The following is a 25,078-nucleotide window of genomic DNA, read 5'->3' as shown; positions in this document are numbered from 1 at the left end:
TGCACGTGTTCTAATTGTGCGGTAATTTTAATTGATCACTTTTATTAATCATGGATTGTAACAGAACATATAATATATTTCGATGGAATATCGAATGTTTCGGCTTTTTTGGTTTTACTGTTTGGCGTTACTCGCTACACATTTTGATAAGTCGTTTGTCGAATCAAAGCGTGAAGTGAAGAAGGGAGAAAAAAAACAGAAAAGCTGTTAGCATGAGTGAAAACAAAGTATAGTGTCTATACAAAGCATTGATGTAAATAGTAGAAGAATATAAATCACTGAAAGTCAAACTCGAGCCCAGTTTCTCGGATTCTTTCATTGTAAATGGCATCCAGTCGCTCGCTCTGCTCTCTCGAGAAGTAGCTCACCCAGTCGCCAACTTTTCCCTTGCGCATGAACTTCTCCGTCTCCTTGTAAAATCCCTTCAATGAAAACATTGGCATATCTTTCATAGCGTCAAATGATGTCTGATCTGCGACAAGTTGCACCAGATCAGGGCTTATATTCTTATCCACGAAAGAGGCGATTTGCTTGATTGCTCCTAGTCGGTCCTACAGAATAGAGGATCAAAAGAAGGCTTGGCATAAATAATAGATTGAGACATGGGTGCTTGTGTTAGTAACTGCCCGTTTAGGAACCACTTCATATGTCAGTATCCCCCCGGGGGATGGGGGACTCCGTTAAAATTAGACGGGGGTAATCACACTATGGGTGTGGTCAACAGAAATTCTAACCCCCTAAGAGATAGCAAATAGGGTGTGATAGAAGGAATTTTTAACCCTAAGAGATAGCAGAATCGGAAAAATCCTCCAACAACCCCTAAGGGATAGCAAGGAATCCGCTAGATATCGTGGTGATGTTATTGATGTTGATTTGTTGTTTATGATGATGACGATTAATGATAACGATGGTAGTGATGATGATAATGGTGATGCTCTTGTTGTTTTGTTGATTATGATGGCGATGATAATGGTGTTGTCGGTTTTTTTCTTTTGTTGTTGTGATGATAATGATGAAAGTAGATACGATAACATCTCATCTCGATAACCTACGGCGAAGAAAGGGGAACAAAATAGCCAATGGAATAAAGCTCGAAAAAAGAATAGGGTCAGGGGGACAGGGCGAGGAGGGAAGCGAAAGAAAAAAAAGACATCCCGACCCCATAGTGCAGCACATTTGTTTAGAGAGCAAGTGTGGTTACCTTGACCATGTCTTCGTATTTGAGGAGGAGAACATTCGGGTCGTCACGATGTTCCCACCAGCTGAGCACGTGATCAAACCACGAGCCATAAAGAACTGAAAGTAAACAATAAATTGAAGCAGTTGGTCGCAGTTCAGGCAATATCCGAATATCAAAGTAAATGTGATCATATTAGTGGGGGGGGGGGGGGGGGGTTGCAGAGGGTGCGAACTTAAAAAAAGTCCACTTTCGTTTCGCAATAGACGTGCTCGCTATTAGTAGACAAAGCTAAGCATAAGCGAATTATATAAAAAGGCATTCTAGATGACTGGTATGTCATTAATCTATAAGTCAGACTTTTTTATACCGAAATCCGATAAGAGACGTCCCGTGAGATACTGCAAAGGCATAACAAAGGGGTAGTCAGATTCTTATCAGAACACTCACTCTTCTCCCCACGGAAAAATCTTCTTCACTTTTCTGCATTTCGCACCCCCACCCCCCCCCCCCCCCCCCCCCAACAAAGAAAGTTCCTGGATACGTACCTGACACGTAGTTGACACGTAGTCAATTAAAAACGTAAACGTAGTCAGTTAAAAAGTTAGGGGTGGGGCAGTGCCCCCTAATCCCAAACACGTTATTGGTGCTCAGGTCGAGCGATCCTTCTTCTGTTCTTCCAAACACCTGAACAATTCGTACACATTCGTATATCATGCTCCTATTTCCAGACATGTTATCAATGGATCGGCTCATATTATTACCCCTACTTCCAAACACGCGGTCAATACACGTACGCATATAATGCTCCTACTTTCAGGCACGTGCTCAAAGCACGTGCTCATATCATGGTCTCTCTTCCAAAACACGTGATCAATGCATCACAAATGAAATAAATGCACGTGCTCTTGGCATGTCCTCTACTTCCAAAACACGTGATCAATCCATCACACACACCGATTAACAAATCAAAAGATACCCTGAGCAAAAAAAATTATTATCCCGCGTTCTTACCATCTCCTTTAATAAACAGCTCGAAGAACTCGTCCCAAGTCCCTTCGTAGAGAATGTGATGAATGCCTCGGTAGAAATGAAACAGGGAGACCGCCACATCTTTAGGATTTCGCATAACGCATACATACTTCGGCCTGTCATCGCCAGCATTGCCTTTAGGTATAATATCATAACCAAAGTGCGATTTGAATATCCGTGGCTTGTGCTCCTGCACAAGTTTATCGACTTTTTCAATCTCTGGGCCAACACCAGCTGACGGCTGAATTTCTAGAAAAGGAATTCTAACAAAAGTTGGTCGATCGTCCAGCTTTCCGTCGTGGTGAAGTTGCCAGACAATCTCCTCTACCCACGTGGTACCTAATTGGAAAGAAAAAAATTCAAAAGGATTGTTTTATGTTTTATGATGTCATAATGTTGATATAAAAACCAGGCCCGAACCCAGGATTTTTCTTGGAGGGTGCGAGATCCTACGAACTCGCGAAGTCACGAACTCACGAACTCACGAACTCACGAAGTCACGAACTCATGAACTCACGAACTCACGAACTCACGAACTCGCGAAGTCACGAAGTCACGAACTCACGAACTCACGAACTCACGAACTCACGAAGTCACGAACTCACGAACTCACGAACTCACGAACTCACGAACTCACGAACTCACGAACTCACGAACTCGCGAAGTCTTCCATCGCGTGGGCTCCGGCCTCCCGTCCAAGGTTTAAAAATACCAATTAAGCGGAAAATAAATTTAGTTGTATTAAAAAGCTTAAAATCAGAGTTAGAGCTGGAGTTTGAGAGCAAGTGATGCGAGACTTCGGGAGAGTTTTAAGCCTGAAAAATGCTAAAAAATATAGTCACATCGAAAAGCGTCAGAACATTAGAATCCCCAATCGCTACTTGTTTCACGACAAACTAGAATTATGATTATTCGCTAACATGTTTTCTAGGGTTATTAGAAATAAGAGATATCTACCGTGAAACAGTAGCCACCTGATCTAGGGGGAGAATTTAGGCTGTTTAACCCCCCCTTGGGCTGACAGAAAGCCATATGTAACAAAAAATTACCCCCCACTGGACGAAAAAACGGATTTACACAACTTTGCCCACCGCGCAAATATGATGTAAATATCAGGCACTATATTTGGTGCCTGATTTGCTTTGGTAGTAAACGTGTATACAAATTTTATATTTGCATGTTGTGCAAACACTTTTCAAAGATCAACTTTGAATAATTTGCTTGGATGGTAAATTTGTATGTAAATTTCATGTTTGTATTTTGTGCAAATAACATTTCAAAGAACAACTTTGACTGATTTGCTTGGATGGTAAATTTTTATGTAAATTTCATGTTTTTATTTTGTGCAAATACAGTTCAAAGATCAACTTTGAATAATTTGCTTGGGTTGTAAATTTGTATGTAAATTTCATGTTTGTATTTTGTGCAAATACAGTTCAAAGATCAAATTTAGATTTGCATAGATTTACACTCACTAGATTATCTTTACTTATATCTGCAAGGTGTGTTTTAATATCACTTAGTGTTTGACGGTGACAGTCGTGTGCGACAAATTGTTTTGTTGTCGCTTTTAGTAGGCCAAACATCTAAAATCATCATCAAGATACTAGTGAAAATCGTCGAGTTTTTTGTGTGTGTTTCTTATACGCGGGTTTGATGGAAAAAAAGGCGAGAGCGACCAGATGGCGGTGTAATATATAGGTTATTTAACGGCTGAGAGGTCCGGCCTCGGTCAGCATTTCCCAGACCTCTGTCACAGTTTTTCTCTATTCGGACCGACGTCAAGTCGGTAAATAACTTATTTATTTTACCCTTAAAACATTGTTCGAAAATCCTACAGTCAAGATATTTTAGTATCTTGCGTCACAGTAACGTGGTTTCTCTGTATGTCGCTTACATACAGTAAAACCACGTGACACTTGTATTCCACTCACAAGATGGCGTCCTCCATGAAGCTGGAGTCCGAATATTAGAGCAGAGAAAGCTGAATTGTAAGCATTGGCCATGTAATCTTACTACCACCGTTTTTTATCTAAATTATATAGACATACACAAAAAACAGACAAAATCGCTTCAAATGATTCATCAGAATTCATCACTCGAGGTCCCGAATGTAGTTTCCTATATTATAATTTTACGAGTTGTGTATATAAGCTTATTACCTAGCAAAACACTGGTGTCTATATTATAAATAATTATGACACTGGACGAATTAAGAATTTAAGTGCATTTAAGACATATCCGAAATGTACCTTTAATTTACTAATGTCTATATGTTGCATTTAAAGGCCACACTTAAAGTCAGTAGTAACTTTAAAAAAGAATTTAAGTTTTATTTAAGTGGGGCTCTTATAGTCAGTAGCAACTTTAAGTAGATATTGATTGTTAACTTAAATTCCTTTAAATGTAGTATTGACTTTAAGTAACTTTCTTTGCCTTTATCGAAAACTTATAATCTTTAGGGGATTTAAGTGTCTTTCATTAGTTCTAAATTTCATCATATTCGTTGGACTTAGAAAATATTTTCCGTAGTTTAGAAGTTAATTTAGTTTCTAAACATAATATTTTTTGGCTAATATCAGGAATGTTTTATGAAAAGCATATAAATAGCTTTAAGAATATTCGGTTTCTTGTTTAACCAAGTGATTTGTATTTTGGCAGAAAGAAAAAGCGATGAAAAATTGATATTCGCATTATTTTAGGATTACTTTGCCTTTAGCAGTAATAATAACAGCTTCACCGGCGAAGAGGAAGTCAGTCATATGCGAGAGGAAGTGACGCGCAAGCGTATCTATTGTTTTCCCTTCACGTGACTACCACGGCGGGCTATTCGCATAGCGTGTTTAGAAGTGTGACTTTGGTTCATCTAACATCTCTCTAAATCCACGCCAAAAGATTCGCTATTTCTTTCAATGACATCAAATCGAATGGCAAAGCCTACCAATGAAAACATGTTGACCACATAACCTTCAAGTTTGGAGGGAAAACAGAGCTTTAAATGCGGGAAATCAGCGACTGCGTGCGTGAGGTGAGAATTCAACAGTGAAGACAGAACTAGCTGAAATTCTCGCCGAAAGGGAGCCTCAGAGACTTTCAGGTAAGCCTAACTGATCGGAACCAGTTCTTGTTTATTCGTTTCTTGATTATTTTTTGTCTTTAAGGGCAACCTTTCGAGTTTAGGTGATCTTTTTCCTCTTTGAGTAGTGTCTATCATTCGATTCGAATCAGCGTTCCGCCGTACGCTAAAGAGCCTTCGGTTCTATCTTATCTGGCCAGCGGAGAAATCTTATATTCTTCACATGAAGCGCTTGTTTTATTGAATTGTATTTTACACAAATCAATGTGTTTTTTTTTAAGATTATGCTCGGTTGTTATTGAGCTAGTACATTGCTTGGCATCTCTTTATTTTTCTGGTAATCATTAAGAATAATTAATCACAGAACAATGCCAATATTGTCAGCCTAGATTTCAAATACCAAATCAATTGTTGTTATAATTATTGTTGTTTTTTCCTGAGATAATGCTACCCCAGAAAAAAAAACACACAACAAATGCAACCAGATATAGAATGATGATTTTCAATGGTAAGAAAACAACCTTTTTACATTTTCGGCGGAAAATCCCTAAGAAATATTGCATTTTTTATTGTGTCTTTTTACTATAAGTTTTAGTTGTCAAGTATTTTATGCTTTGGTTCGAAAAAAGGATGACACTTAATTCAAAGTCAGTCAACATAATCAATATAAGCAATCAATATCAGGGGTTTCATTAGAAGGCAGGTACCGGCAGTTAACCACCAACTTAAAACGCTGATCTCAGATCTAATAAAGTTTGCAAATGAAGCATGATTCGTCCACAGTGAGTATGACCGTTCATCTCAGCAGACAACCTTTTTCAAAAGCTTATTCTGGACCCTGGATATTGTTAAGAAACCAAACTGTGTAGATTGAAGGCAAAATCGTCTGCTTCCTCACAGGTCTTTCGCTACTAACCTTGACTCATGACCAGAGGCACACATCCACCATACACCTATACATATACCCATGATGATACCCATTTAATCAATGATCCATTATACTCCCCACCAGTTCAAATTAGTACTGCAACCACCCCTATGGAAAAATCCTGCATCTGCCCCTGATGACAAATTCCCTTTTTTTTCTTTTGCAGCTGCAATGCATGTCCATTTCAGAACTAAAAAGAGGGAGCATGTCACAAAAGCAAATGACAGTTATGATGCCACCTTAAACAGGCAGAGAAAGCGCAGCCGGCTTAACACAGTGAGTATGACTAAAACTAATGATTGATGTGATAGCTATGGCATAAATAATTATGAAGACCTTAATCCTCCAAGATGTTGGTCTCCTATCCCATTGCCAGACTATTGCTAGATATTTCTACCAATTATCAAATCCAAATCCCCCCCCCCCCCCCCGAGGAACCCTAGTCTATGTAAATGGCCCCTTAGAGTGGTATTCATCGGACTTTGAAACAAAAACTACTAATAATCAGTGTTTAATAGTGTCTACTAGTGAAGAGTGAAAAGGAAAATACAATAAAAATTACCTTCATTGTGTATAGCAGTATTTGGTTAGTATCTATTTCACAGTCACATGAAAACAAGGTACTCTTGTGATTCAGTTTATATAGTCAAGGTCCAAATCTCAATTTTTAATGCATGATTCAAAAAGGCAAGAATTCCCTGGACAACAACTCACAATATTCAGAAAATCAAATACATTTGTTTCTCTTCTCTTTTTGTAGAAAACAACGCTACGAAAAAATACCTTGAGGGAAAGCTCCAGCATCGACGAGGAGAGAAAAGGGAAATACTTTGAAATCATGTCTGTGGGCTATATGTCCTCGGAGCACACAGTGTCTGATGGAGAAAATGAGGGGTCTGACGAGGAAGCACCTAAACTGCTTTACAAGCATAAGCTTCCATGGAGGAGTGAGGAGGCCGATTCATTGATGGCCTACTTAGAAAAAAAAGTTAGGAAGGGCAGGGGCCAGAAAATAACAAACATGATGTTCAGGAGGAAAGATGGTGCTAATTCGAAAAGAACTGCACCAATTGATGCTCCCGATTGGGCTGTGAAGCATCAGCTTTAGGTTGTCTACATGCAAGCTATTCTTTTCGAATTAGCACCATCTTCTCTATTTTGCTATGAATGATGGACTTGTGCGTTGGCACAAAAAATGTTATTGTTGAAGCATATAGTGATCGACTTTGATTTACAAATTCACAACGATTTTTATTACAACAAGTTCATGAGTATTCAGATTTATTATTGAACTATTTTCCTCGAAAAACATTAGATGAAGCTACAATTTATTATATAAAGGAGATGTGATTTATTTAGAATATTGAAAGAATAATATTCAAAGAATTATTACTTTGACCAAGAGCTGATAAAATAATGTTTATAGTAATTTATTTATTTTGAAATATACACTTATTGGACCAAACCAAATGTATAAATACCGATTATATTTTACTGATTACAGAAAATACATGAAATAAAGGATTTCAGTAGATATGCTTGTTGGTCTCTCTGTATATATCTTAACATATTTTGTTGGAAGGGGCAGATGGGATCTATTGGTTTGTCCTAACTGCAAATTTATTGTGCTTATTCACTTTTATTCGTAAGGTGTTTTTTGCTTGGATGATTTAAGAAAATAAGAAACTACGGGTCATTTTCAAGACCTTAGCATTTTCAAGACCTTGAGCGAGAGAGCGGCCTCACGAGAAACTTTATTCTACGGGAATGCTGAGGTTTTAGCTGTTTACAGAGAACGAAGAGGGTAAATAAGGCACATTAAAATTTGTAATTTGCTTTTTGTTTTCGTAAGAAAATTAACAACTTTTGGACTACTAGTTCTAAGTTCTACCTCCCGAAATTAGTGAAACCTATTAGGGAGTAAATAGTTCTAAGTTCTACCTCCCGAAATTAGTGAAACCTATTAGGGAGTAAATAGTTCTAAGTTCTACCTCCCGAAATTAGTGAAACCTATTAGGGAGTAAATAGTTCTAAGTTCTAAGTACAATATTAAAATGTGTCACCGTCTTATTCGAATATGCATAATATGCATAAGTGCCACCGAAAGTAGCCTTGTCCTACTGTACACAGGCAAGGGGAATTTATTTATTTCAAAAACATCAAACATCGATAAATGTTTCCTCTATATAAATAAAGATAAAAGGTCATTTGTTCGTCAAGGAAACATTTTCTTGTGCTATTAAAAAAAAAATTAAAAGCTATCGCTCATTTAGCTCACGCAAGACCTTGAGCGGCTACCCCTCATTTAGCCACTGCGTTTCGGGAATGCTGATGAGGTTTTATTACTTACCTGACTTGGGATAAGCACAGACGAGAAGGTCTCCTTTAGTGACGGGCAATGACGGGAAGTGTTTTAGGAACTCTGCAGTGATTTTCGGTGGGAGAACCCTGCCATCCAGTACTGTATTCCTTAATCCTCTATCGATCGAGCTTTTCTTGCCCTTATCAACAGACATGTTTGCCGTCGCTATCCTTGCGCTGCATGGTACAGCAGGGGTCCTATTCTACAGCAGAATCACCCTCTACGTGCGCAGACAACCAAACAGGATGGGGACGTTGCGTGACGCATGACCGACACAAACTGCGCGGGGGACTACAAAACAGGACAAATTTCCAATAGAAGAGTTCCAAAGATATTTGAAAATAATAGATCCAAAATCCTCCCTGGTGAAAGTGTTAAATCATGGTGGTAATATTTTGTAATTTCGCAATGATGAGTTCTCACGCTTCACTGGACCCATTCGAAATGATGCTGCATTCATTAAAAAGCACATTTGAATGTCTGATACACTGATAAATAGCGCCAATTCTGTTATTTTTCCCCTAAATGTAAAACGTAACATAGCAAAAGATTAAAATAATATATTCTTTATCCTTATATAGATATCAAAGCAATTATGGCACTAAAAGGCCTTGCTTTTCTTCATAAAACGCCGAAGCTGTGGTCCTAGTCTCTATTGTAGAAATGCTATTAGAAGAGGAAATGTCCATAGCTACGTGGTTCAAGAGGAAAAAAAGAAACAATTATGGGATAATCAAATCGTATATTCAGATGGGGAAAAGAATGACCCTAAAGCCTAGCCTGCGTAGTAAGCGTTTCTGTACGTTTTTAGGGCGAAACAAATAAGAAAGGAACGCGTTTTTGACGATTTGACCGCGCGAAGAATGGGGCGAGCGCGGCCATACTCTTCGCGAAAACTCCACAGAAACGCTTGCTACGCAGGCTATTAAAACCTCGTGCAAACTGCGCCAGCATTGCTGGCAAGACGTTGGCCCAGCAATGTTGGGCAGTTTGAACACCGTGTTGGGAAGTGCTGGCTCATGGTGCTGGCGGGAACTGGCGAGTGTTGACGCCAGCAAAGCTATGTGATATACCCGCATGACCACGAGGCAAAGGAAATGCTGGTGAAGTGCAGGCCATAAGTTTGAACTTAATCAAAATTTCGCCAACACTTGCCAGTACCTCCCAACACGGTGTTCAACATTCGCAAACATTGCTGGGCCAACGTCTCGTCAGTAATGCTGGCGTAGTTTGCACAGGGCTTTTACAGAGCTTCACAATGATTTTTGGAATGGAGACTTAGAATTGAGATGAGTTCGTTTAGACCGTTAATCAAACTAATAATGGTCTAAATTTTAAATAGAATAAAAAAAGCACCCATTTTAACGCGAGTAACAATTTTTAATGTTAAATTTTAGCTTGGAATATAATTGAAGCAATGAGGGGTGACGGGAGGGGTTGTCCACCAGTTTGATTAGTTTACTATGATGCTTTTGTACCCTTTCTTGAGTTTGTGAGGGTGACTTTTCAGGGTGCTTTGTGGCTCGTGAGAAGGGTTTTTGAAAATGAGTTTGGCATCCCTTTCGACAGCTTGCACAGTGGCGCAAAGTAATCGAAATGATGCTTATCAGAGCAGCCAATCAATTGAGGGCTTAGCGAACATTGGTGTATAGTTTTTATAAAATAAACTATCCTTTGAAATATTTTGGATTCGCCTTCATTGCTATATTCGAATATCTCAAAAGGATTTAATAATTACCTCTTGCGTAACAGCATGTCCTTGTGTAAACTGTAAATTGGGAAAAAGCATGTCATATCAATGGCATACATTGTACAACATTAATTTATTTACACTTTTTCGTTTCATTTTCCCTTTTTTGTTCAAATGATATTTCATAATTTTTCAATGTTCTCCTCAGGATGCGATGCTGGCAGATGTCAGGAATCTAAAATTCCTCAATACTCCTCTCTACCAAAGTTCCTGTCTAGAAGGGGGAGGGAAATTTGGCAGGGTTGATTACGTCATCCACTCAAGGAGTATCTCCTTGGTGCTTTCACTCAACTGCTGTTAGTTTTGGGCGGGACAACAAAACTTGGTACTTAGCGGATGGCCTGGATACTGCTACAAGCCTATTGCTTCTTTCTCTTAACAGGGGGCTGCTTTAGGCCCCCATCCATCCCCCGTTTAGTCCCCAATTGGGTTGTTTGAGTCCCCCCCTGAGTTCTAGGCTGCGTCACTACTGGTTGGGTTCCGTTCATTGCAAGTTCGCTGTTTCTGCTTGTAGCATCTGTTTGTTCATTTGTAGCTTCTTCTGTTATTGTTTCTGGTTCTTTCTTGATTTGTGTTGTTGTTGTCTGTGGGTTTTTAAGAAAGTTTGGTGGAAACCTCCTCGAGAGTTCCCCAAGGAGAAGGTTGACTCCTTCACGCTGGAACAAAGAGCTTGTTTCCTGGTTTCCAGCAGGTTCCTTTTTCTGTTTCGAATCTAAGGAATGGGATAGCATGTTTGTCATTTAACACGCATAGTTTTGAATATGAATAGTTTCAAACATTGTCCACTGTCAAACATTAACTAAAGTTAAAGTTCAGATGTTTTCACATAATATGTTTCCCAAATTTACCGTACTTTTCATATAAACATCAACTATCTAAATTATGTGATGAAAACTGTAATAACTATGATAATTAGGGACGTAGTATGGAAGATTTTGCTAGGGCAAAGAGATTTGTATCTTTTAAATACAATTTGTAGTGTTTGTTACCTGAACTTTTCTGAGTTTCTTTAAACTGCCACCAGTAGCCTTTAGAAGGATGGTATCTTGAATATGACACAGCTATAAACAAAGAAAGGAATAAAATCAGCAATGAAGGCATAATGTGTTTGAAAATGCCATATAGAAAGTCTCTTTGTCAGAAAGGGCTTATTTCCATTTGAAGATTTAATTTTTTTGTTATTCTCTGGAATGGTGGGTGCAGTTAATTCTGTGTTTATTTTGGCTTTGCCACTGAAAAAGTTATGTGATCAGTTAGGGCAAGTCTCCTATTACTTACCTTCCTTGAATGCTGACTGGAAGTTATGCAAAGCTGAGAGCTAAAATACATGAACAACTTGTCAGCACATTTCAAAAATAAATACTGTACTGTAATGAAAAGAGTAAGTATACATTGAACCCTTTTTGTGAACCTTAAAGTCTTAAAAAAAGTTACTGCAAGATTTGGTATATTGTACACTAACATCCAAATTGTCACTGTTTGACAAAAATTTATTCTAAATAAAACTCTGGAACACGATCTTCAAATCTTACCAAATTCTGCTAAACATTACCAAACTTCAAAAAGGTTGTTGGTTTCCTTTCCAGTGCATGAACTTGGTATGTTTTTTTTTAAAGGCTTACTAAAAGATCTTTTGCTACACCAAAAAAAAAAACTACCTGAAATGATTAAAGTCTTGGTTCCTAGTGTTCACAATAGGTTCATATCTTTGTTTCAGTTAATTGAAAGATTGAGCTGATTCCAGTGGGGATCATCAGGAAATATTCATGCATAGCCGTAGCAAGCCTTGAATTATTATTTTTTTTTTTGGGGGGGGGGGGGAGAGGGCACGATGTAGAAATATTAAGAAAACAATAGGAAGCACAGCCACGCCCCTACTAGTCACTTTCTTATTTTAATTTTACACCAATGAAAATGTGTATACACAGGTCCTTCATACTGTCTATACTGTCCTCTTTTATTCTATTTTTCTTTTAGAGAAATTGTGAGTTGCCATACTGTGCACATCTTCTATAACTATACAAAATGGATGATATTATTGTCCGCCTACCATTCTTGAGTTGACTACTGAGCACAAGTCAGGAGCCTGGTACACTATGCCCGCTAGAATGTAGTAATCTGCCATAGGTGTAACTACAAGAAAAACATGAAAAAAGTGGAAGATTAAGGCATTAGCAAAGTGATGTGGATGGTTTAGTGAAGGGTTATTCTAAAAACACCAAGAATTGGGGTTAAAGGGATGACTAGCCACCATATCCATCCCCCAAACTCTCTTTCCATCTAGCTGGGGTTCCCCTTTACACACCCTTTCCCCCCATCTCCAAACAGCAGGTTCTACCCTTCATATCCCTGCCCCATCTCCTTTAAGCAGGATCTACCATTAATACCCCTTGCCATATCCTACCAGCTGGTTCTACCCTCCTGCCCTCCATCTCCAATCAGCAGGGTGTACCCTTCATACCCCCTCCTTATCTAGTAGCTGGGTCTACCCTTAACACCTCCTGCCCTCCATCTCCAATCAGCAGGGTGTACCCTTCATACCCCCTCCTTATCTACTAGCAGTGTCTACCATTTACATATCCTTCCCCCCATCTACACCTATCTGGGTATACTCTATCTGGGTACACTTTAACCCCCCCTCTGCCATCTCCTACCAGCTGGGTCTACTCTTAACACATCCTCCCCCCCTCCCCCATCTCCTACCAGCTGGGTCTACCTTTTCACTCCCTTAATTAGAGCTAAAACACTGTCTGGGTGGGTTTTGAATGGGGGAGTTGCACCAACCTTGAGTTGCTGAATGGCGATGTTGTTTGCGAATTACAAACAAGATGGGATCCTGGACATGAATAACACTATATTCAATTCCCGTCATTGATCTAAAACAGAAGAATAATCCCTTTTTAACAGATGTTATTTAAATAGCTGTCAACTCAATCAAATTAGGCGGATGTCACAAGATTTTGGAACTCATCACAAGCCTAATTTTTTGTGAGAATGTTCACATATTTACTGTATTTCACCCAATTTAACAAGATTTCTGTCCAAGTTGGGTTGACACCTAATTAAGTAACTGATAACTTGATTAGGAGACGTAAGATCAATAAAATGATCTGGTCCAAAAACATATTAATCAAGGTAATATTCAGTGTCTGGAAATGTTCACAGATAAGTAAAGCGGAAAGTATTAACACGATTCAAAAGAATATAACTTTTATATACCTCTAATATAACTAATATAAAGAAATAAAATAAAGATACAACAAAACATCTTCACTCACAGTAACGTAGCGGGGTCTAATCGTTGCATTTTCACGACCTCGTTGTTACAAGTACGGTCATAAAAAGGGTTGGTCCTTTGTGAGAAGTAGTCCAGTACATTAGCGGGGCTTAAGCTAGGAATCCAGGCACTATCATGCCATGATACCCCAAGCTGTTTTTGAGAAGCATCCGCCGCCATCTTGAAGACACAAAGAACACCACAGGTAACCCACAACTCAAATGTCACCCTCTAGATTGACATATTTCCACGACCATGAAACTGAATTTATTTCTTGTTTGTAGGTTCAGGGCTTCTAGCGTAAACTCTTTTAGTCATTTGAAATTGAAAAACGAACAAAAACTGTACTTTCAAAACAATGTCTGTCTCGGTGAAAATTCATAATTATTGTCCGCTGACCACAATGCTCGAGTGCTTGTTTTGTTTTGAAAAATGGCGGCGTGGTTTGTGAAGTGGATTTTTACTTTACTGCAAGGGTCCAGCTAATTGGCAGATATGTTACAGTTGAATACGTTATTCGATCAATTCCTCGAACACTGTTACCGTTCTATGATCAAAATGATTCAACTAAATTTTACTAAAGCATTCATGTTTCTGATGTTGGTGGTCACGTTGGAGCGGCTCCCCTCTGTTCTTTCCCACGATTGCCACTATTCCTTAAATCAGGCGTGGCTATCCGAGGCTGGGACAGCGCCAATAGTCTCAAGTCCACTCATTGTTGATGTCAATGGCGATAACATTAAGGATGTCGCTGTGGCAACATTTGATGGTCAGGTGTCAGTCATTGATGGAAGCACTGGACTGTGTCTTAGTGGATGGCCGATCACAATTGCTGGCTCAAATTTTCATGCAGCACCGCTGATGGTGAGGATGTTTATTGCATGTTTCACAGAATGCATGCACACAATGAAGATTACAGGGCTGTCTAAATGTACTGAAGTAGGCAGTTGCTTAAAAAAAGGAGCAGGCTGTGAGAGGTTTGACCCAAAAAGTGTCTCAAAATCTCAAAAAATATTATTTATTTTAAACATTACACAAAAACTAGCTGGCAATAAAATGTGAAGTACCCAGCCGGCCTCTGGCGGTTACCAGCTTGTTTTGACAGCCGTGAAGATGGAGGATAAATAAATTTTCATTATGGCGACCCACTAAACCCTACCCCTAGATCCACTACTGATAGCCCCCCACTTGGCTAGGGTTCCTAAGGCATACAGGTTTCTGAGTTAGTGCAAATAAACTCTTTAAGCCTATCTTGCTCTTGTCTTGCTCAGTTTACCAAGGAACAATCATTTTTTAGACTTGTAAAGAAATACGTTTTTGTGTTGTTCTTGTCAACATTAGTAGTAGTTGTAAATACAAGCTACAGTAAATACTAGTGTACTAGTAATATTTATGTGTTGACCAAAAACTTTTCCCAGCTCCACCTGCAACTCCCAACAATGTAAAAGCAGAGCTGTTTGCACAGGTCCTTACAAGAGCGTCAACCAGAGCCTCAGGCATTCGATGACTTCAGTACTGTATGTATGAACTACATAAATAATTTAAACTAATTACCTTATGTGTCTTAATTGCAGTATGACATTGATAAGGATGGCCTGATGGAGATGGTTGTGACAACATCAGATTCTAAAGTGGTGTTTATTGACATGGATGGACACCTCTTATATGGAAGAACATTGCAGGTACTTTATGCACTACAGCAAGTATAATAATTATTTTACTAAGGTTATTAAAACTAGTTACAGACAGAATTTTTTCACCCAATGAGGCTACAATTTTGGTAACAGTAAGTATGCATTTTAGTATGTTGTGATTCTACTGTATAAACAGGTATAGAAAAATACTGTAGTTTGTTAAGTTTGAGCTGTATGTCTTTATTCTGTTAATTGAAGCAACAAAGTCCAGTGACTGTAAACAGGTCAGGATGTTTTTGTGGATATGTGCAGTGGCCTAAATGATACCTATTAATTAAAAGCCATATAAAACATAAAGTGACACTAAATATTTTTCACAGTTGATTTATTGATGCAAATAGTGATAATTTTTCTCATGTACCGTCTTTTACCATGAGTCATAAGTGTTGAATTAACGTATTTGTATTTTGCTGCTTCTGATGGCTCACTTTATCCATTTGAAGGTACCTTGTCTAAAGCTGAAAAAGAAATGGTTCACGATCACACTTGATGATCTGCAACAGAGGAGAGCAAACCCTACATTATATAATCCAAGAGATGATGCACAGCTCTGTGATACCAGGGAATTCCTGGATAAGGTATGATACATGTATGTTAGTGATACCAAGGAATTCCTGGAAAAGGTATTAATTCACCCGTGTAAGTGCCATTTACAGGCCCTTAGCCTTTTTGCCATTTTGAGTTGAGTTTGTTGGCTTTCATCTTTGCCGCAAGGGTTTCTCTGGGCCTTCTGGTATTCTTTCCACCACAAAAATAAATTATTTCAATCCTTATTTGTTATAGATGGTTTACTCTACCACATTGCATTTTTGTGCGTAGATGCTGCAAGGAAAGTGATAAAGTAATCCAATATTTATACACAATATTTGTCCAACTTTCATCTGAATTCTCATTCTGAATTTGCGTTTTGAAATTGAAAAGGTTGACATAAATTTTGCTCAAACCATAAAATTGCATAATAGAGTAAGCCATAAAATTCTTCTTGTTATCTTATAACAGAGCCCTTCATTTATTTTTTAGGCTTGGTAGGAAAAAGATTTTTGTGCTGTTCATTGTAACATTTCTTCAGTTGTTTTAAAAACACAAGCTACTTGTACAACTGTACCAGTGTTGTCTGTCATTGTCTTCATTAATTAATAATGCATTTATGCATTCACAACAGAATTCACCAACACAAGGGGACCCTTTATGGTCCCAGCGCCATCCTGGGCGATGCCCATCTGGGGTGTCAACAGATGGGGTATGGGTGTATGTTGACCCTCATGTTCTTTCCACACCTGTAATCACTGATTTCAACAATGATGGACACGAAAATGAGCTTGTTGCTGCTGTAAACTTTTATTTTGGACATGAAAGGTAAACATAGAATGATGACTGTGTTATTTTTTAAGGTGTGAGGGATTATGCCATAAGAATGAGCTTGTTGTTGCTGGGCCATAGCTGGTCTAGAAATACTGGACGGGTGGTGGAACAGGTTAGAGAGACATGAAAAAAAACTGTGAGGGTACAACAATGTCCCTTTTGGTCATTTCATTGTACTGTAATTTAAGAAAAAAACTGTTGTGTGGTGGGGAAGAGGTGCCCTGCATTTTGATCATGAAACTAAGTAAATAATTTCTATGTGAAAGAGAAAGAAAAAACTGTTTTTTGATCTAATGCATCTTTACTAATCTTTCTCAATGCATGCAAACCACTTTAGATCAAACACATCTTACTTAGAAGGCCCAAAATCAAGTTCTGGAATAAGGCTTTTGAGCATACATACCTTAATCCAGTTTTGCAAACTGCTTTTTCTGCAACAATTCCCAAAACACCATTTGATTTGATCTTCCATATCATCAGACATGTTGTTGAGGAGCTTCATGTCCTTTGTCCTCAGGCATGTCAATACAGTATACAGTATCAGAATTTTTAGAATGTTTCAATGGCTATAGTGCAGCTTGATGACATCATGCAGCTGACAGCCAATGAAAAGATTTGCTGAACAGAAGTAGTATTTTTTAGAGACTAGAGAGGGATGACCAAAGCAACATTTTTTACTGTAGTCCCTCACTTTTAATTTGATTTCATGATTACAGGATGTCGTTCACACCACCACTCACTGCACTCTCAGAAGAAGAGGCAGAGAACTACCTTGGATGTGGCCTTGTCGTTTTTGACCTTGACTCTGGGAAGATCATCTTTCATTCTATTCTAGAGGTCACAAAGGTAAAACTCTGCCCCTCCCCCATGAATAATTACACAATACACATATTTTGGGCATGGCTTGAGAAAAACACAGGGTGGGTTCCAGAATAGTAATTCAATTAAGCTCAAATCAGTTTCCTTAGCTATCGTAATAGGTCACTAGATCCATCTTGAAACATTTTCTATATAAATTCACACATCTAATCAACCGTCTTCCTAACTAACAATATAAGGGGTCGATTGGAGTCGAACCCATCTCTTCACACGAGCAGGGTGGCGTCTGGGCCCTCAGACCCCCTGGCTGAACATGCGCCTGAAAATGGAAATGAGCTGGGTGGGGTCTGAACCCCTCTGACCCTCTCTCTCGATGTGTCCCTGAAGATGGAAATATACAGTAGCTTTTCAACAAAACTCTTCCTGCATTTCAAAGCAGTTTTAAATGATTCACAAAGAAGTTTAGAACAAATTCATTAACACATTTTTTATCAAGTCTATAACTATGTGTAATTATATGCAGACTAAAACATATTTGGTTTAAATGGTATTTTCAGAGATCAAGCCCATATCCTGGGTACTGCCTGTCTTCACCAACCATAGTTGACAACACAAGTGTGGTTATTGGCACCTCCACAGGAAACCTCTTCCTTGTGAGCAGCAGGAAATCTCAGCCAGAGACACTCACCTCCATGGATAGCCTACAAGGACAGGTACCGTATCATTTAAGCCATGCCACAATAGGGGCTTGTTGGCTCACGTCTCAGGCCCCGTAGCCAGGATTTTGAGCGGGGTGGTTCGTTTTTCCATTTTAGCGGACCCAATTTAAGGTATACCCCTCTCCATTAGGTAATCAATCTTGTATTTAAAATGTTATAAATATGGTGCTTTTTAACATATCATAAAGATAATTATTATGAAAAGATTTTTATAGTCATTTTAAAGATACATGTATATTGATGTGCACGGTATATCTCCAGCCAAACGTTATATATTTGTGTTTGTTCTGAGCGGACCTTCAAGCCGGGTGGGGGGGTTCGTCCGAACCCCCCGAACCACCCTGGCTACGGGCCTGTTTCTATACCTCCATGGGTAGCCTACAGGGCTAAGGTGCTGTATTTGCATAACCCATTGTCTGTTGTAGGTCACAGTAGCTGATGTAAATGATGATGGGGCAGTAGAACTGGTATCAATTGATGATAGCGGGAATGTAGCTTGTACAGATCTCTCTGGAAAAATGGTAAACTTGTATACAATATTGTAAATATATAATATTTTAATATTGTATTTATTCAATTACTAGAATAAGTACATTTAAGGAGTCACGCTCTTATACCCATGAGTGAAGCAAATACGATCAGATATTCTGATTGAAAACATTAGCTTATAATGCATCGATTTATGATGGTTACAAGAAAATCATTGTGTACCTTGGGAACCGGGAACATCAAAGTTAACATAAGGAGGCACAGGGAAGAGGCAGCAGAGTGGGAGAAATCGCGATTTCTCTCTCAGTTCTCTCCTCTACCACCGCCACCTTGTTCCGCCTCATCTTTTCACCTTGTTACATATGTATGCTGTAATTGACACCCTGGGTTACGGAGGATGTGTAAAAGAGAATGAATAAAGCTAAATCAAATACTCGACTTATCAATACTAAATTATAAGACAATCATAAGATGGACTCTAGAATTACAGAGGATAACATCTGTAATGACAGCTGATAGACTTTCTTTAATCAACTGCGTACTGATAGGCATGTTTTCGGCTCAGGTTTGGGAAGGAAGGGTGTCTGGTTCTGCCGCCGCAGGTATCCGTGTTGCAGATATCAACGGAGATGGGCCGTTAGAGGTGGTTTTTGCAACTTATGATGGGTGAGTGCACAACAGTATGCATAAGAATAATGTTCAAAAGAAGGAATAGACTAGAGCTAAGAGGTTTTAAAATTTTATTGTGCCAAGATTGTGACAGCCAAACAAAAGCCTTTCTGTGTTTAGAGATTTTGAACATAAAATAGGACTTAATGGAAAATGATGTTGACAATAGTATGTCATTATAGTTTGTTTGGCTTTCATAGCCACGTGATCAGTCTACGTTTTTGTACTAGAACTCGCTCAGTCATGGCCATCTTGTTACCCTTGTACTCTAGGTATGTTTGGGGTGTGAGTGGTGATCAACAAATGCTTTTACTACAACTCGCTTACCCATGGGTGTCCTATTTACCATTTTGCTGTAGATATATTTGGGCTTTGAGTGGTGACCAAGGAAAGGTCGTACCTGGCTGGCCAGTCAAAATGCCGGATGAGCTGCGGGCAGCTGTGCTAATTACAAAGCTACACCCAGGGGAAAGTTCTGGTCTCGATATTGTGAGTACAATAAGGGACACTAGCAAAATCAAAATTCCTATGCAGAGGGAATTGGGAATTCTGATTCTTGGAAATGATGGGGATGTGTCTTTCGGTGCCGATTACAAAAGGGGAAAACTTGTGTTTTATGCAAAAAATTAAAATACTGACATTTCTAACAGATTAGTTATATCAAGAACTAAGAACTTTAGCTGCATTTTAAATCTGGCATATTATGGCCATTTTTCACTCATTTCAAAAGACAGCCATTGATAAACGCCAGCAATTTTTTTATTGCTTTTAGCGCATAATCTCGAATTTGTAGTGCACAATTTCTTTACAAAAACGTATTTTCATCTTATGAGTACTGGCCTGTCTGATTGTTATTCATTAACGGGTTATCGCTGTGTTTAAACATTTCAGGTTGTCCCCCTTCTTGACGGAACTTTAGCCATCATCCGGGGAACAGACCGATGTACTGAGATCATCAGGACTGGTGTGGACTCACTCGCCTCGGCTGTTACTGCTGACCTGCTACCATGGAAACCGGGCATGGAGCTGATTGTGGGGGGTACTGACGGTACATTACTCTGCCTTGGATACCCTGGAAACACGACCAAGGACGGGTGAGGTCTCCTACAGTTAGTAAAGCGTTTAAATTATCGGTTTTAGATAAGAAAAAAAACTTCATGCGCCATAATTTCCTTGCTATTGTGCTAGTATTTATTATTGCAAGCATGTATGCTCACCTTCTAAGATAAGCGGCTGTTAGACTGATAATGTTCCCCATATTCTACTCTTTTGTTTCCAAATATGGTGCTTGCAGTGTTGCATACTCGCTTCCAAATATGGTGCTTGCAGTGTTACATACTCGTTTCCAAATATGGTGCTTGGAGTGTCACATACTCGTTTCCAAATATGGTGCTTGCAGTGTTACATACTCGTTTCCAAATATGGTGCTTGCAGTGTTACATACTCGTTTCCAAATATAGTGCTTGCAGTGTTACATACTCGTTTCCAAATATAGTGCTTGCAGTGTTACATACTCGTTTCCAAATATGGTGCTTGCAGTGTTACATACTCGTTTCCAAATATGGTGCTTGCAGTGTTACATACTCGTTTCCAAATATGGTGCTTGCAGTGTTGCATACTCGTTTCCAAATATGGTGCCTGCAGTGTTACATACTCGTTTCCAAATATAGTGCCTGCAGTGTTACATACTCGTTTCCTAATATGGTGCTTGCAGTGTTGCATACTCGTTTCCAAATATGGTGCCTGCAGTGTTACATACTCGTTTCCTAATATGGTGCTTGCAGTGTTGCATACTCGTTTCCAAATATGGTGCTTGCAGTGTTACATACTCGTTTCCAAATATGGTGCCTGCAGTGTTGCATACTCGTTTCCAAATATGGTGCTTGCAGTGTTACATACTCGTTTCCTAATATGGTGCTTGCAGTGTTGCATACTCGTTTCCAAATATGGTGCTTGCAGTGTTACATACTCGTTTCCAAATATGGTGCCTGCAGTGTTACATACTCGTTTCCTAATATGGTGCTTGCAGTGTTGCATACTCGTTTCCAAATATGGTGCCTGCAGTGTTACATACTCGTTTCCAAATATGGTGCCTGCAGTGTTACATACTCGTTTCCAAATATGGTGCTTGCAATGTTGCATACTCGTTTCCTAATATGGTGCTTGCAGTGTTACATACTCGTTTCCAAATATGGTGCCTGCAGTGTTACATACTCGTTTCCTAATATGGTGCTTGCAGTGTTGCATACTCGTTTCCAAATATGGTGCTTGCAGTGTTACATACTCGTTTCCAAATATGGTGCCTGCAGTGTTGCATACTCGTTTCCAAATATGGTGCTTGCAGTGTTACATACTCGTTTCCTAATATGGTGCTTGCAGTGTTGCATACTCGTTTCCAAATATGGTGCTTGCAGTGTTACATACTCGTTTCCAAATATGGTGCCTGCAGTGTTACATACTCGTTTCCTAATATGGTGCTTGCAGTGTTGCATACTCGTTTCCAAATATGGTGCTTGCAGTGTTGCATACTCGTTTCCAAATATGGTGCCTGCAGTGTTACATACTCGTTTCCAAATATGGTGCCTGCAGTGTTGCATACTCGTTTCCAAATATGGTGCTTGCAGTGTTGCATACTCGTTTCCAAATATGGTGCTTGCAGTGTTGCATACTCGTTTCCAAATATGGTGCCTGCAGTGTTACATACTCGTTTCCAAATATGGTGCTTGCAGTGTTGCATACTCTTTTGTTTCCAAACATGGTGCCTGCACTGCTTCAGACCCGTTCCCAAATATGGTGTTTGCATTGTTACAGACATGTACATGAACAACTGTGGCTTAGAGCTGAATTCGCCATTTGTTCTTAAACAAAGAAAGAGCTGTCTATAGTTCACGATTTGCACGTTTGATATTTTAGGCTTCTTTCTTGGTCTAACTGATACCGATGTGTTTATAGCCAGATTTATTTTAAAGCTCACTTATCCCTAGAAGGTAACATTCATAAAAACAAATGCTTCGTTGTGTTTGTGTTTTGTCCCACCAGTGGTGGCGGTGGTATCGGTGTTCGCACAGACTTGTTCTCATGGGCAGCAGCAACGGCTCCATGTACGGGCACCACCTTCTACTCCGGCAAGGTACAAATCCCCCCTCCCTCCGTTATTTACTGACTGCGCAAAAACTATATTAATAAAGGTGTGGCTATAGAGTGTGGTACGATAGCTCAGTGGTACGGGCTTCGCTTCTAAAGCAAGAGGGCCGGGGTACGAACCCAGGACAGGTCGACTTTTTTCTAAGGTGTAAAATTCTGTCCCTCTACATTGGGGACTGTGTATTCCTCGAGGCTCGGATGACTACGTTTAATGGCGGTCCCGCAAAACCTACCTAGCCAACCTATTATTGTGGGACGTTTAAGAACCGATGAAAAAGGCAGAGTCCATCTTTAGTGTCTGTACTTGGCCGCATAACCAAAAGGGGCATTAACATACTAACGCTCTCTCGTCCATGAAAACTGCGTGGAGGCACAGTGCGCCTTATATAGCAGTCCGAATAAGACCCCGTGTAATGTTAATCCAGAGTAATTCTGCAATTCTGGTTAAAGTCGGCCCAGCTTCCTTTCCTTTCTCTTTCCCATGTGAACAAAATATGGAGTGAGCAAGAATTAAATATATCCCTGCAACAGTAATGGTGATTTTGTGGTATTCATCGATGCCATATGCCTACTTTTGCGTTATGATTGCCCACATTGTCGTGACGTCATGATGCCTTATTGCTCCATATTCTCATGACGTCATAGTTTCCTATTGACCAACAGTCTAAATGATGTCTACAAAACTGAACCAGTTGGGTCCCGCTATACTTGTGCAGTTGAACATGTAGGCTCTTTAACATTCTGTTGAAGATGTCTCCCTTACATTGAGTTTTTCTTTCTAAGGTTGGCGTGTCCCTTACAAAGGCCACGCGGCTCCTTACGCAGTTTAGCGGCTCTTCGTACCCCCTAGAATTTGAAATCATTGATATACAGCCCAACGATCTAAGGTGGAATAACTACAAAACAAAGGTGCGCTGGATATTCGTCACTAAGACGTAGACATTGACATAGACTCAGAAGTGGACGTATAGGATGATCTAGTGGCAGACGTAGGCCTAGACATGTGCATAGACAAAACCTCGATTTAACGAAGTTTTAACTGGGGAAATCTGTTCGTTATATAGAGGTTCTTGAAATCGAGGGTTCCAAATTAGTGGTACAACATTTAGGGTGCATTTTTTTTCAGGAAGTAGAATCGCCACATGGTCAACGACAAAATGTCAAATGTGGATAATGGAATTTGTTTGACATAGGATGTCAACAGGACCTTTAACGTTTCACTTTTCTTGTGCATATTTGGGTAGGTATTATTTGGGAACAGACAAGTAGCGCTGAACAAGACGTTTGATGCCCCTGGGGTGTACATGGAGAATCTCGTCCTGCCGAGTGAGCCACTAAGGGCCGTATTGACCATCCGAGTTACCACTCCAAACAATCAGTGCTTTGAAGACTCTTTCCATGTCAGGTAAATCAAGGGGCAAGGAGAACCCTTGTAAGTGTGTGAGTGAACTCGAGTCTCTTGAAGGTGTATGTGTGTGTGTGTGTGGGGGGGGGGGGTAGGGGGGGGCTGACTGACCTGGTCTATCATACAAGATTTATTGAACATTGATTTAAAACTTTCTTAATTGTTTTCAGTTGAGCGTAATTATTTTATTTCTGTGAAAGCAAAACTTATTTTGAGTGTGTAGTTTTTTTTTAACTTAAGTTCGTCAAATAACGCCTTCCCTCCGGTTCCTGAACGATAATTATTTTATGCTAATGGACCATCAAACCCTCGTCAGAATATCACTATCGTGTTCTTATTTACCATGCAGCCTCAATACACACTATCTTGAAGACATCCACTGGTATCTGCTGACACCATTTCTGACGATGGCTTGCTTGCTGCTAGTGCTGATCGGCAACGCTCCGGGATCGGACATTTTACCAACCATCACTAAGAAGAAGTAGCGATGGATTGTGTACAATAATGGATCTGGTAAAACTCCCGGCATCCGACATTTTGCAAATCGACAATAAGAAAAGGTAGCCATGGATTGTGTACGATAATGGATTTGGTAGAACCCCCGATATCCGACATTTTACCAATCTTCCACAAGAAGAGCTAGCAATGGATTGTGTACAATAATGGATCTGATAAAACCCCCGATATCCGACATTTTACTAATCATCAGCAAGAAGAGGTAGCGATGGATTGTGTACAATATGAGTCTGGTTTAATCCCCCGGTATCCGATATTGTGCCAACTTTCACTAAGAAGAGATAGCGATGGTTTGTGTAAAAAAGTGCCTTTATTGTAATCGTCGGGGGACGTTCCTTGAAAGAGTAAGCATATTTTACCAACAATCTCGAGAAAGTTGTCTATCTACACTCAGTGATTCTGGTGAAACATCCGAGGCAAGACAACTTCACAAGAAAGAAATATTATATTTTATTACATACATGCTGAAAAATACTCACTGAAAACATATTCAGTAAATTTTCGTTCTTTCACTGGCCTCAGCAAATCAGAGGCGCGAACGATGTTTTTTCACCGTGAAGAAAAGTCGTTCGCGGTTCTGATTAGACGAACGGTATTTTTTCACTGCCCTTGAATGGCTTCAACCCAACGCGGGGAGACGGGTAGCTTTGCATGTCACT

The 25,078-nt window shown here is 39.5% G+C and overlaps 4 protein-coding genes across 6 annotated transcripts in view; 2 read left to right on the top strand and 2 right to left on the bottom strand.

Moving 5' to 3' along the window:
- Window positions 1-8: 8 nt before the first annotated feature.
- On the bottom strand, window positions 9-9,083 carry LOC5518974 (sulfotransferase 1C2). The gene is made up of 4 exons (XM_048730711.1): window positions 8,564-9,083; window positions 2,192-2,548; window positions 1,202-1,296; window positions 9-551 (listed from the first exon to the last, which is right to left on the bottom strand). Exons 1-4 carry the CDS (start codon window positions 8,727-8,729, stop codon window positions 276-278), a joined length of 894 nt encoding a protein of 297 aa, XP_048586668.1. The 5' UTR covers window positions 8,730-9,083; the 3' UTR covers window positions 9-275.
- On the top strand, window positions 4,090-7,747 carry LOC125568420. 3 transcript variants are annotated; one of them, XR_007312351.1, is made up of 3 exons: window positions 4,090-5,306; window positions 6,380-6,489; window positions 6,974-7,747. XR_007312351.1 is itself a non-coding variant. In XM_048730713.1 (3 exons), exons 1-3 carry the CDS (start codon window positions 5,730-5,732, stop codon window positions 7,319-7,321), a joined length of 522 nt encoding a protein of 173 aa, XP_048586670.1. In that variant the 5' UTR covers window positions 4,090-5,729; the 3' UTR covers window positions 7,322-7,747. The 3 variants fall into 3 exon arrangements, 2 of the variants coding, with proteins under 2 accessions (XP_048586670.1, XP_048586669.1); XM_048730713.1 differs by having other exon boundaries at window positions 4,090-5,793; XM_048730712.1 differs by lacking the exon at window positions 4,090-5,306 and having other exon boundaries at window positions 5,806-6,489.
- A 1,296-nt stretch (window positions 9,084-10,379) lies between the features above and the next one.
- LOC5518924 (mediator of RNA polymerase II transcription subunit 6) lies at window positions 10,380-13,914 on the bottom strand. The gene is made up of 6 exons (XM_032363729.2): window positions 13,604-13,914; window positions 13,110-13,201; window positions 12,376-12,458; window positions 11,604-11,643; window positions 11,315-11,386; window positions 10,380-11,037 (listed from the first exon to the last, which is right to left on the bottom strand). The coding sequence occupies exons 1-6, from the start codon at window positions 13,780-13,782 to the stop codon at window positions 10,685-10,687; spliced, it is 819 nt and encodes a 272-aa protein (XP_032219620.2). The 5' UTR covers window positions 13,783-13,914; the 3' UTR covers window positions 10,380-10,684.
- A 102-nt stretch (window positions 13,915-14,016) lies between these two features.
- The window catches only part of LOC5518925 (protein DEFECTIVE IN EXINE FORMATION 1), an 11,609-nt gene continuing 547 nt past the window's right edge, over window positions 14,017-25,078 (top strand). The window contains exons 1-14 of the mRNA XM_032363728.2: window positions 14,017-14,466; window positions 15,177-15,284; window positions 15,740-15,874; window positions 16,459-16,652; window positions 17,375-17,504; window positions 18,035-18,190; window positions 18,622-18,717; window positions 19,251-19,351; window positions 19,714-19,843; window positions 20,246-20,448; window positions 22,394-22,484; window positions 23,282-23,407; window positions 23,743-23,903; window positions 24,253-25,078. The exon at window positions 24,253-25,078 is cut by the window's right edge and continues 547 nt beyond it. Coding sequence (XP_032219619.2) covers window positions 14,098-14,466; window positions 15,177-15,284; window positions 15,740-15,874; window positions 16,459-16,652; window positions 17,375-17,504; window positions 18,035-18,190; window positions 18,622-18,717; window positions 19,251-19,351; window positions 19,714-19,843; window positions 20,246-20,448; window positions 22,394-22,484; window positions 23,282-23,407; window positions 23,743-23,903; window positions 24,253-24,388 — 2,136 coding nt within the window. The 5' untranslated portion in view covers window positions 14,017-14,097 and the 3' untranslated portion in view covers window positions 24,389-25,078. The remainder of the gene's footprint in view (window positions 14,467-15,176; window positions 15,285-15,739; window positions 15,875-16,458; window positions 16,653-17,374; window positions 17,505-18,034; window positions 18,191-18,621; window positions 18,718-19,250; window positions 19,352-19,713; window positions 19,844-20,245; window positions 20,449-22,393; window positions 22,485-23,281; window positions 23,408-23,742; window positions 23,904-24,252) is intronic.

The sequence above is a fragment of the Nematostella vectensis genome, chromosome 7 (assembly GCF_932526225.1).
Source record: "Nematostella vectensis chromosome 7, jaNemVect1.1, whole genome shotgun sequence".
In the NCBI taxonomy this organism is placed as follows: Eukaryota; Metazoa; Cnidaria; class Anthozoa; order Actiniaria; family Edwardsiidae; genus Nematostella; species Nematostella vectensis.
This window is presented reverse-complemented; position numbering and strand designations above follow the sequence as displayed.